The sequence below is a fragment of the Nelumbo nucifera genome, chromosome 6 (assembly GCF_055504915.1).
Source record: "Nelumbo nucifera cultivar China Antique chromosome 6, China Antique-T2T, whole genome shotgun sequence".
Lineage (NCBI taxonomy): Eukaryota > Viridiplantae > Streptophyta > Magnoliopsida > Proteales > Nelumbonaceae > Nelumbo > Nelumbo nucifera.
In genome coordinates, this window is record NC_142654.1 from 3,298,390 (window position 1) to 3,310,578 (window position 12,189).

The 12,189-nt window shown below is 40.6% G+C and overlaps 3 protein-coding genes across 4 annotated transcripts; all 3 read left to right on the top strand.

The window, feature by feature from the left end:
* The first annotated feature begins 1,107 nt into the window (after positions 1-1,107).
* On the top strand, positions 1,108-3,720 carry LOC109115560 (uncharacterized). 2 transcript variants are annotated; one of them, XM_019199751.2, is made up of 3 exons: positions 1,108-1,257; positions 1,485-2,377; positions 2,628-3,720. In XM_019199751.2, exons 2-3 carry the CDS (start codon positions 1,733-1,735, stop codon positions 3,465-3,467), a joined length of 1,485 nt encoding a protein of 494 aa, XP_019055296.1. In that variant the 5' UTR covers positions 1,108-1,257; positions 1,485-1,732; the 3' UTR covers positions 3,468-3,720. The 2 variants fall into 2 exon arrangements, with proteins under 2 accessions (XP_019055296.1, XP_019055295.1); XM_019199750.2 differs by having other exon boundaries at positions 1,116-2,377.
* Positions 3,721-4,892: 1,172 nt separating this feature from the next.
* Positions 4,893-6,851, top strand: LOC104609402 (ankyrin repeat-containing protein BDA1-like). The gene is made up of 2 exons (XM_019199754.2): positions 4,893-5,650; positions 5,884-6,851. The coding sequence occupies exons 1-2, from the start codon at positions 5,024-5,026 to the stop codon at positions 6,736-6,738; spliced, it is 1,482 nt and encodes a 493-aa protein (XP_019055299.1). The 5' UTR covers positions 4,893-5,023; the 3' UTR covers positions 6,739-6,851.
* Positions 6,852-11,360: 4,509 nt separating this feature from the next.
* LOC104609367 (17.1 kDa class II heat shock protein) lies at positions 11,361-12,188 on the top strand. The gene has a single exon (XM_010275664.3). The coding sequence runs from the start codon at positions 11,471-11,473 to the stop codon at positions 11,939-11,941; it is 471 nt and encodes a 156-aa protein (XP_010273966.1). The 5' UTR covers positions 11,361-11,470; the 3' UTR covers positions 11,942-12,188.
* The last annotated feature ends 1 nt before the right edge of the window (position 12,189 follows it).

Genomic DNA, 12,189 nt, shown 5'->3' on the forward strand with positions numbered 1-12,189 from the left:
TTATTATGATGACTTATAATAGATCTTTTATGGATAGCAAGATATGGGTGGCAAGCAATAGAGATGAGATAAAAAATAAAATTTTTAAAAAACATAAAATATGTTATCAATGTTTTAGTATTTCCAATTAGGATTAAGTGAAGTAATTATCTTAAACGAAGCCTTATGTTTTATATTGATAAACCTGTATGTATTGCACTCTTTCCAAACTGAGTCTTAATAATTTAGAAAAGCTTGATTACTTAATAATATACAATATACAGTATCAACTATGAAGGCCATTTTTAGTTTAGTTTATTAATGCTACAGAATTTCCAAATTACAATCCAATTTAATTTCAAATTCAGTAAAAAAAATAAAAAAGCTAAGGAATAAGATTTAGTTCAAATATAAATAAAATATTGATCTAGGCATGAACCAATTTGCAACCATATGTAAGGGGTGCACTTGGGTGGATTGCAGAGATCATGGAGTGGGCTTAGTGTTAAGTATAGGAGCTTAACCTAGGCTCAGGTCCGACTTGTGCTCGGCTAGACCCATGGGCTGTGACGTCTTAGGCCCCAATCTTAAACCAAGACCAATCTTAGATCAAAGTCCAGGGTTGCAATTACGGCAAGCCTAACTTAAGCCTGACCCAACTCAACCCAAGCATTTGCATGGGTCAGACTTCAACTCTCAGGCTGTTGGTTGGGCTTGGGCCTTATCGCGCTCCACCAAAACTTGGATTGGATTTGGAAATGTTATCTATTCAGAAAAAAAAAAAAAAAAAAAAAAAAAGGGAGGAGAGTCGATCAATGGGACTGTGTTTTGAAATCATCCACAGATGGTTTCAGAAACACGCCACACCATTAAAAGAACACCTAATGAGTTTGGTGTATATTTAGAGCCAAACAATCCAATGAATATCAATACTACCTAACACCCCGAAAATGGATTGTTAATTATAAAATAAATATCTCCTCAATTAAATAAGAAAACCTACCCAGAATTCCCACAAGAATGGTGGGTTTGAAACAAAATACATTGATGTGGTTGCCCCATATTAACTTGTTCACCCAAATTTCCCACATGAATTGGTGGGTAGTAATCTGCACTTATAATAATCAGCTTTTCTGAGAACAAATGGACTCTTGTACCAGCAAAGCTTCCAATAAAGAAGGTGATGTCTACAAGCAACTTAAGTTACATGCGGGATAATGTCTTGAAGGGCTGAACCTTCTCAGATTCTTTCTTTCCTGAACCAACAATAAGACAGAGGTAATGCTTTGTCTCCTCAACTTTAATGCCAGTTTCTTCAGATGGAGTCGGTCAGTTTTTTCTTTCTTACATTATGTCTCCTTTTGGGGTAAGCATGCTTGAATCAAACCAGCAACCTCAAGATTGCACGATATCGCCATGTAGATGTAGTTGATCTCATGGTAGAAAGAAAAATGAAAACCAAGCTGACATAACTTCTCTTATTGTTTCACCACATGGCCGGACAGTGAGAGCCCTGCACACTTTAGTATAGTTCCCCTGAAACTCCACAAGTTGACTCTCGAATGGCGCTAATGGAAGCAAATATAAGAAAAGAGTCTAGTGGGGCCCCGGTTCGGCTCTGCTTGACGCTGATGGCGAGTTGCGACGACTTGACTGAACCCAGGCAGCTATACCATAACGGAGGATATGGACCATCTGTTACAGAAAATATCGTCGAATTCCAACTCCAAAATCGGTGTATCGACCAGGGAAGATGAGAGGTAGGAGAAGAGATGAGATGAAATTGTTGAAGTTGTTGGACGCTGGGAGAGAGGAAGAGAGAGAGAACATGGAGTCAAGGATTCATGAAGCCGCCCTGAAGGGGAGCGTTGCTTGCTTGCTGGAATTACTTGAAGAAGATCCACTCATCCTCGATAGGACTATTGATACGGATGCTCGCATGTCGGAGACACCTCTGCACGTCGCGGCGATGCTGGGCCATGTCGATCTCGCCAGAGAACTTCTGACACGAAAACCCCAACTTGCCAGCGGGCTGAACGCCAAAGGGTCTTCACCTCTTCACTTGGCATCCGCCAAAGGGTACCTCCAAATAGTTAGAGATCTGATATCCATCTCTCCGGAAAATTGTCTCGCCCGGGATCAAGGTGGCAGAACCCCTCTTCACCTAGCAGCAATGAAAGGCCGAGTTGCAGTCCTGGACGAGTTAATCCGGGCCAAACCGGAAGCGAGTCGAGTGCCCCTGACGAGTCGAGGGGAGACAGTTCTACACCTATGCGTGAAGCACAACCGATTAGAGGCGTTAAAGCTATTGCTGGAGAAAGATGACGAGTCAGTAAACTGGAAGGATGAGGATGGCAACACCATCCTTCATCTCGCCGTGGTCAAGAAGAGCATCCGGGTATATCTTATTCCATTTCTATCAGAAGTTTCAGCAATCTGAATCTTTTTTTTGTTTTTTTGGTATTCCAGCAATCTGAATCATGGAGTTTAGTATATCTTGACGGGCAGCAGCTAATGGAGGATGAATTTATTATCTTTTTCTTTTTTTTTGTTAGGAAAAGCAAACCCATGAAATTATTATGCAGCTTTTTGATGAATTTATGCTGCTTAATTGATCCAGATAATGTGAACATTAATTGATTGTGCAGACCATAAGATTTCTTCTCGCTAATACCAGAGTAGAAGTAAACTCTCTGAATGCGAACGGCTGCACGGCCTTGGATGTTTTAGCGAAAGGCCCGGGAGATGCAAAAGACACCACCATCTACCAGATACTTGAAGGCACCGGGGCTCTGAGAGCCAAGGATATACCTCCGGCGGCAGCAGGCGATGAGATTCCTACAGCAAAAACTTCATCGACCAATAAGCAGGTTAAGAAGCCTAAGCCTGAGAAGAAGCGGCAAACGGATTGGCTGGGCAGGAAGAAAAGTGCACTGATGGTGGTGGCGTCGCTCATAGCAACGGTGGCCTTCCAGGGCGTAATTGCGCCACCGGGTGGCGTTTGGCAAGACGATCTCACAACCGATTCGAACGGCAATCCCGTAGAAAAGCCTCACTTCGCGGGGACATCTGTATTGGCCTACAACATTCCGATCGCCTACGGTCAGTACATAATCTTCAATACGCTCGGATTCCTTGCATCCCTGAGCATAATCTTGCTGCTGGTGAGCGGGCTACCTCTGAAACGACGGAGATGGATGTGGGCTCTAATGGTTATCATGTGGCTTGCCGTGTCGTCGCTGGTTCTGACGTACTTCATCTCGCTGCTGCACATGACGCCGGACAGTGTGAAGGGTGTTCTGTATTATGTAACCAAAATTTCGGTGCTGGCGTGGTTGGGATTGATGGGTGTTGTCTTACTGGCCAATTTTATTCGCGTCAAGTTATGGTTGGCGAGGAAGTATGGGGTGGTGAAGGAAACACAGATGAATAAGCCTGCAGTCCCTATGGACCCAAACCATGACTATGATTCTGGTGATGATTTTTGAAATATGGGTAATGCATTTCAGAAAATTCTTCGAAATCCATTTCAACTTTGTAAAGATGGCAGTACCTATTTGGTGATATTATCGAGTAAAGAGCACAGAGCTTCGCTGTTTTTGTGTGTTTGTTTGTTAATTTGGTTGTAGAGGTAGTAGCAGAAAGTGATTCATTGTTCTTTGATGTATAGAATATATGGAATGGTATATTTCAGACCAGACTATTTATTTTGAGAAGAAAAATTATTTGGGTTTGAATTTATATGCCCTTGCCTTAAAAAAAAAAAAAGTTTCAAATTTGAAAGAAAATAAATGACCAAATTACTTACATTTGTAAGGGATGCTAGAAATTTGTATTACCCACTTGTCCTTGGCCAAATTTCAGCCCAATTGTGGCCAAAATAGGTTTTTGTTTTCCTATCAAGATTAATCTCAAAGGGGATTAAAGCAATTCGCAGGAGAGCTACATGGACAAGGGCACCGTGAAGATAAGGTATTCAAACGATACCTAACTAGTCAAAATAACCAATTAACTATAGGTTTTTTTATTAAAAGAGGGGACCCTTCTTTTTTCTGATGAAGAGTCCCTTTGTTAACAATCAGGATTCGCTGCATCATTTTTTGTAGATGAGGAGAAACTAAGCACTTTCCCTCATTATTACTCTATTACTAATTTCAAAAGCAAGAACTATGCAATTTCAAATTCAATGGTGCTGAAAGTAGACCATTGCCTTCTTGAATGGAGAAAGTCCAACAAACTACTTGAAATAAAATAAAATAAAAGAATAATATGAATCTTTTTTACGGTCATGTGATGCAATGTTTTGAAATTCAGCATGGATTATGAATTGAAAATAAGGCCTGAATTTGGGCTAAAAAGTACATGAAAATTTAAGAAAAAGCATTAATTTAAAATATGAATTTACTATTAATCAACTAAAGTATGCAGTTTTTATGGATTCACCGTATAATTTTTTATTATTTATAATGCGATTATTCCATCTCAAACTGGTTCAGAATTGGAACCATCGAAGAGAAGCCAATGGAGGGTTGGCTCGTTGATATGTTAGCTTGTTTGTTCCAGGGTTGACGCGATATCAAATCCGGCAGTAAACATTTTGGGGAAAAAGGGGTAAGGGGGAAGTTATTAACGGTGAGTCGGTGAATGCATCGAATACTAAAAAAAGGACTGGCCTAGAAATTATTTTTATTCTCCTTCATTTGACCAATGGATGAAATGTATACCAAGAAGGAAAGAAGCTAAAAACAAGCGTTCAAATATTGAAGAATTTGACACATGCATTGGGCACACGACGCCATTAAATTGTAGAATTAGTTCATCCTTCAATTAACCCTCCATCAGTCGTCCCCAAAATTCCTACTTTCAGACAGATGCAGCAAGTGAGCAGTCGTCATCAGCCTTTAGACCCTTAATTTAACATTTTGATCTTACCTCTACCGAAGAATTTGACCGTTAAATCCCTCCGCGTCAACTCAACAGTGAAGCATGTTTTGTTCAAAAATCTTTTGAGTTGACTCTTCTTCAAGAAATTGAGCACAAAGCCATGATGGGCAGCTGTGAGGTAAGAGAGAGAGAGAGAGAGATGAGGGGAATGGAGGAGAGCAGGCTTCATGAGGCCGCTCTGAAAGGCAGCGTCGAATCACTAAAGGAATTGTTGCAAGAAGATCCGCTCCTTCTCGATCGAGTCATCATCGACTGCCCCCCGGAGACACCTCTGCACGTGGCCGCAACGCTCGGCCACATCGATTTTGCCAAGGAAGTTGTGCGTCGAAAGCCCGAACTCGCCCGGGAAATCGACTCTGAAGGGCATTCGCCCCTTCACCTGGCATCCGCAAAAGGGCACCTCCAACTGGTAAGAGTTTTGTTATCTGTCGATCCCGACACATGCCTCTCCACCGATCAAGATGGCAGGACCCCACTTCATCTTGCAGCCATGAAAGGCCGAGTTGCAGTCCTCGACGACTTAATCGAGGTCAACCCCGAGGCCAGTCAAGTCCTGACGGATCGCGGAGAGACCGTTCTACACCTCTGCGTGAAACACAATCGTTTTGACGCGCTTAAACTGTTGCTGAAGCGTGAGGAGCCAATACAGAAAGACGAATTTCTGAACAGGAAAGATCATGACGGCAACACCATCCTTCATCTGGCCCTGGCGAAGAAGCAGATTGAGGTACCTCCCACGACTACGTATTTATATCTAATGATCTGAATCTGGCCCGTTATTATATTTTGATTCCCAGCCCAGCCCAGCCAGGAGGTTTCTTGGATAACCCTTTAATTAATTCCCCTGAATACGAAATTATGAACAGAAAAGCTTTGCTCTCAAAAGTCAAAACAGAACAGAGCTACCCCTGCCTGCACCCAAACAACGGTCGGAACTAAATGTGGGTTTTTTCTTTGCAGACCATCAAATTTCTGCTAAACATCAATGGAATAAAAGTAAACACCTTCAACGCGAATGGATTTACTGCCTTAGATGTTCTGGTACAAAGCCAGGGAGATGCAAAAGACATGGAGATTGGAGAGTTACTTCGAGGCGCCGGAGGTTTGAGAGGAAAGGATTTACAACCTTCCACAGAATATAATTGGCTTCCGGATAAAGTGGGGATATCGGCGGTGACACCCACACAGGAAAAGCAGGGAAGCAGTTTCAGGCAGAAGGATGAGAAGAAGCATAGGGATTGGCTGGGAAGGAAAAAGAGTGCTTTGATGGTGGTGGCATCACTGATTGCGACGGTGGCCTTCCAAGCAGGGGTTTCCCCACCAGGTGGTGTTTGGCAAGACGAGCTGGCGACGGATGCCAACGGCAATCCTGCGAAAAACCCACACCATGTGGGAAGGTCAGTAATGGCATACGAGAAGAAAAGAGAGTATGGGCAGTTCATGATCTTCAACACAATAGGCTTCTTGGCATCTCTCAGTATAATACTGCTGCTGGTTAGTGGGCTACCATTAAAGCGACGGAGATGGATGTGGATTCAAATGGTGATAATGTGGATAGCAATCACGGCCATGGCGGTGACTTACTTCATTACTCTGGATGCCATGACGCCGGACCATGCCCGGCATGTCCTCTTTCACGTCAACAGAATTTCGGTGCTGACATGGTTGGGATTGATGGGGTTTCTTTTCATAGTTCATGTGCTCAGAATGACGACATGGTCGATGAGAAAGGTTAAAGAAGTCAAAGAAAAGCGAAGGCATCCCAAGGGTAGGGAGTCTTTTAGTCGATTCGATAATACGCATGAATTTGTTTGAGAGACCATTTTGATAAATTGCCAACCCAAATGGTCGAACTACTTCCGGTCCAGCCCGAGTCTAACGACATTATCAAAATGAAAATGAAGGATGGTTATTGTTTGATGTGGAAATTATATTTGTTACAATTACAATATGGTAGTATGTTAGTCATTGAGAAATTATCTTTATAGATAGATGGATAGTATAGGTGACAGCTGGATGGTTAGCCACAGTTCATTCACATAATTAAGTTTGGGTTTTCAAAAAAAAAGACACTGTTCATTATTTTCTACCTTAAAACTGAATCATACTATTCATTATTTCTTTTTCTTGATTTGAATGTAGAAAAATGTTTGTATTAAAGTGAATATATGAAAGAAAAAGAAAGCAGATGGATCCAAATCATTATCCAAACTAATGCTCTAGAATTGAAAATGGAAGAAATAAGAATAGCAGGTACAGTGAGGTTTTCAAGTAAACAATGGATGCATAGTGCGGGAATGCCTAAAAAGACATGACCCAAGTTTCAATACTAAAGAAACTTGGATGACCAATCCGCGAAGTACCAACGATCAATCTTACATGGGAGAGATTCACAATATTGTATCACTGTGGTCTGTAGAAAAAAATCAGCAATGCTCAGGCAAGAAACATAATCAGTCTGATTTGGGCAAGCGATCAATCTTAATCAAAATCTGTTGAGAAAGACACAATATCCCATGTCCGAATTGGGCTTTTTATATGATACTTAACCTTCCTTTTTCTCTTGTTTTTGTTCATATTTCATAATAGAAATCTCATCCTATTTAACTATCTGTCTCACACTTGGTAAATCATAATCATTCCTCTTGGTTCATTTAAACGGTGCTAAATGGATAGGAGCTTTCATTACTGGCATTCAGCTAGTCGCCAAATTCATTCGTCATCATTTAATATTCAACTAATGGCCAAAATTAATAAGACTTTAAGAACCCAATTACCAAAAAGGAAGAAAAATTGAAAAAACAAAAGGACCCATTGGTATTGGTATGATGGTTAAAACTTGGGGACGGAAGAAAAACCAATTGTAGATTAGCCAAGGTGATGATGATTCTTCACAACTGCCAGGGCATCATTTTCTGGTTTGTTTGAAAGCACAACCTCTGCTATTTTTGCTTTGCAACCAATTGAACTCCATGTGCTCACTGCCAAACAAAGTAGTTGTGATTTGCTTCTGCTTCACCGCCTGTGATAGTGTTTTTTCTTTGTTGTGAATTCAGACAGAACCCCTAACTCACTGTGACATCCAAGGAGTACATATTTTCAGAAAGAAAAAGTTTTGTGGAAAAATAATGGTATGCCTACAAAATTTGTCAATCGTGCTTCCTTTTGATTTAAGAGAAAAGGATGAGATTTGTTGCTCGTTGGACAATGATCTCGACGACTATGAATGCGAAAACGAGGTTCTTTTATGCTCGTTTGCATCGTATTTCTTGCTCTTTGTAAAAATTGTCATTTCCATTGTTTTCTTAATTATCAAATTCGATGGGGATGAACTGAGTGCCACCTCGTACCTCTTCCTCTTATTCTTCTTTCAAGAGAAGTAGAACTTTGGGCAGAGGCGGAGGTGGAGGAGGGCGGAGGAGTTGTCAGAGGTTGCAGAGGCAGAAGCAATAGTGGGTGGCAGCGCTAATAAATGATTTGCAAGAAAAAAAAGATTAATAATGTTTTTATCCTTGTTTGATGTTGTTTTTAAAAAGTTAATATATTTTTTAAAATTCATTAAAAATATTAATTTTATTGATATTAGAGGCCAAAAATTGTCTTTATCTATTATAATCCCAAAATAAAACCAGAGAGCATATTACATGAGAGAGGGATGTTAAAGAAACATGAGACACAGGTCACATGTGGTGAGTAGGAAATCGGGACTCAGTTTTTAAGAGTTCAGTGTAATGGCATGTTTTGAAATTGGGGTACTAAAGTAAGGCTACCCCTAATTGTTACGCAAAGACCTTTATTTTTTGGGGGGTAAAGACCAAGACCACTAAGTAGCCATTCCTCTTCATTTATTTGGTTGATTCAAACATCAAATCTTTTCAAAACAAGTTAACTTATGCCTAGAAGCAATCATATAGTGTGCCAAGAAAGCAAGTGTATATATATATAGATATAGATATAGTGGATATTTGCCTTAGGTTTTGTACATGCCATAAAAGTTTAATGCAAGTACCCTATATCATAATTTTGTTCCTTAGAGACCTTACATCATGTCCTAGCTGCATTTCATGAATATATCTCATACTTGTATGTTATTATTCATGGTGAGATGTTTTGAATTCACGATGGGATGTACTAGATTGTCACTTTGGTCTCCGAACTTTAAAACATGACAATCTAGTATCCGAACTTTCAAAACGCGACAATCTAGTACCTGTCGTTAATGGACCGTCAATCAACGTGCAAAAAGATACAATTACCCTTCGGCTTTTCAACATGGTGATTAGACAACTTTTCGTTGAAGAATTTAGCAGAACACCTTGACAGATGGTCACGTGTAGTCTAGTAGGGGTTCAAAGGGAATGTGCCAAGGCAGCATGTCTCTTTTATATTTTAATTTTAAAATTGAACAAAATAATTCAAGTGACCAATCACCTTTGACTTGGTTTATGACTTGCTTTATTAATGAGAAAGATTAAAAGAATTAATGGAAAAGATGAGAGAGAGTTAATAGCATAATTAGGGTCTGTTTGGTTCGTAGTCGAAATCAGATTTGGAATCGGAATCGGAATCGAAATCCTCTGGAATCGGAATCAGAATGGTCCATTCCTATAGTCTATTTGGTTCAGATAGTAATGAGAATGTGAATTAAAATAAACAGGAATGGAATTTCATTCCCAAGGGAGGGGCAAGGAATGGTCATTCCCTCAAATGGGGGTTCCAAACCCCTATTCTCGTGAACCAAACAGGGCCTTAATAAGAAAGGATTATTAAAAGAATTAATGGAAAAGAGGAGAGAGAGAAGGAAAGAGTTAATAATGTATTAATGATTAGTGTTAAAAATCTTGAAGGTACTTAATCACTTGAATTATTTTGTTTAACTTTAAAATTATAAAATTCAAAAAACCCACAAAAAGGATAAATACCATAAAGAAACCAGGAAGCACTTAAGGCTTCTGCTTGATAATAGTGCAGTAAGAAGTTGTTGAGGAACCTTCAGTCTAGGTCAGAATTTTGTAACTCCACTAGGGATGAATCCTGACCGTGAATTGATGCCAAATTCACGGACAGAATGTGGTTTATGGAGGAGGGACTACTTATAAACTATGAGGCTGCCATCCAGAATTATGCATTGGGTTGCATAGTACTTAACCCATTTTTCCATAGGCGTGCGTTGAATCCATGTGTGAAATCGTTGAGTGTATATTTCCTGAGAATTTTCTCTCTAAAACTATTTTTTCCTCTACATTTAATTGGCTAGCTCTACATTTTTTGGCTACATCATTTTATTGGTTCGATTTAGAATGGGACATAAAGAAGAGAAAGAGTTAATATTAAAAACTTTAAAAGTGATTGAAAAGATAAATATTTAAAAAAAAAACCAGATAAAAGACAAATGTCAAGAAGAAACCAGTTTGGCACATTGCTATTCTTAGGCTCCGTTTGGTTTGTGGGATGGGGGTGAGAAAAAAAAATATTTCAAAAATATTCTCTTTTCTCATATTTGTTTTGAGGGAAAGAGGGGAATGGGATGAGAAAAAAGTGGGATGCGAGATCTCAAAATTGTGGATTTGGGGTCGCACTAAAACAGTGCGACCCCAATGAAAAAACTCGAGTTTTCATCTCCCTCCTCCCATAAAACGACCATGCTGAAGGTCCCATGCACATTAACAGAGAAGGAATTCACTAGTATGCTGTCGTCGCTCTCATCATTTTTGGTTCGATGGTGACAGAGTAGTGGAGACAAAAAACAAAGAAGAAAAAGAAGCAAAAGAAGAAGAAGAAGAAGAAGAAGAAGAGAGGGAGAGAGAAGGACGCACAGATCTACCGCCGTTGCAACTTGCAGCAGTGGTGACGAAATGGAACAAGAGAGAAAATGGGGGAAGAGGGGAAGAAGGAGAAGAGAGAAGAATATCAGGGAAAGAGAGCAGGAGAGGGAAGCCGGAGATGGTTTAGATCCACCACTTCTCTTCCTTGTCGCTGCTCTATTCGGTCAAGAGGATGAGAGTGAATAGTGGATTCCTTCATAAACTTCTCCCCCTTTTTATATTTTCCCATTCTATCCCATCCCAATAAAACCAAACAATGAAAATTTAATTTTTTACACTTTTTCATCACATCCCGTCTTTTTCCATCTCACCCAAATCTTTTCCCATCCTATCCCATCTTTTTCCATCCTACCCAAATCTTCCTACAAACCAAACGGAACCTTAACGACAAAGACAATTACTAAGAAACAGAGAGAAATTCTCAGAACCTTCTATCCTTTTCTCGACTCTGGCAGACGAAGACGAAGAGGCAACAGTCGGAAACTTCTTTAAACCAAGGGTTACTCCCTCCAGAAACTTCCATTTTCATCCAGAAACACAGCATTGCTCCCTCCAGAAACTTCTCGTTCCGCTCACCCTCTCCTCTCGTCTCCTCCTATAAATTAACATCTCCCTCTTTCTATCCCATTGCAACACATCGCAGAAAAGTTAGACGAAAGCTACCTCCAAATACCTCCCGGTTTCTGATAAATTCTCCCGTCAATAAAGTAGAAGCAAAGGAAATGGATTTGAGGATTATGGATTTCGACAGCCCTCTGTTTTCGACTCTCCAGCACATGCTCGACGTGTCTGAGGAGGCTGACAAGTCGTTCAACGCTCCGACGAGGACCTATGTTCGCGACGCCAAGGCCATGGCTTCGACTCCGGCAGACGTTAAGGAATACCCCAACTCCTATGCGTTCATCGTCGACATGCCTGGGCTTAAATCCGGAGACATCAAGGTTCAGGTGGAGGATGGCAATGTGCTCCTCATCAGCGGAGAACGCAAGAGGGAGGAGGAGAAAGAAGGGGTCAAGTATGTCAGGATGGAGAGGAGGGTCGGCAAATTCATGAGGAAGTTCGTATTACCAGAAAATGCCAACACCGATGCCATTTCTGCTGTCTGTCAGGACGGCGTGCTCACTGTCACTGTTAACAAGCTGCCTCCGCCGGAGCCGAAGAAGCCCAAGACCATCGAAGTTAAAATTGCCTAGGTGTGCGAATGGAAGGAAGTCGTAGTTTCATCGTATAAGAGTAATGTTGGCCGAGGTCGTGGGATTGAGTATTTGGTTCAGTGTTTTCATGGCTGTTTCGTTCTTACTATATTGGGTTGGGTATATGGTCGTCATCGGATTGCCACCTAGACGATGACACCCATTGCCCTGTAGTAGTCGTCTATGCGTATTAAGATTGATATATCTAGTTATCTACTAATGAGAAGTCTTTTTGCTTTTTTGGCAAT

Excerpts from the sequence above, each read along its gene's own strand:
- LOC104609402 (XM_019199754.2), top strand. The coding sequence starts at position 5,024 with ATGATGGGCAGCTGTGAGGTAAGAGAGAGAGAGAGAGAGATGAGGGGA. Across the intron at positions 5,651-5,883 it reads TGGCGAAGAAGCAGATTGAG|ACCATCAAATTTCTGCTAAA; the intron begins GTACCTCCCACG and ends TTTTCTTTGCAG.
- LOC109115560 (XM_019199751.2), top strand. The coding sequence starts at position 1,733 with ATGAGAGGTAGGAGAAGAGATGAGATGAAATTGTTGAAGTTGTTGGAC. Across the intron at positions 2,378-2,627 it reads TGGTCAAGAAGAGCATCCGG|ACCATAAGATTTCTTCTCGC; the intron begins GTATATCTTATT and ends TTGATTGTGCAG.
- LOC104609367 (XM_010275664.3), top strand. The coding sequence starts at position 11,471 with ATGGATTTGAGGATTATGGATTTCGACAGCCCTCTGTTTTCGACTCTC.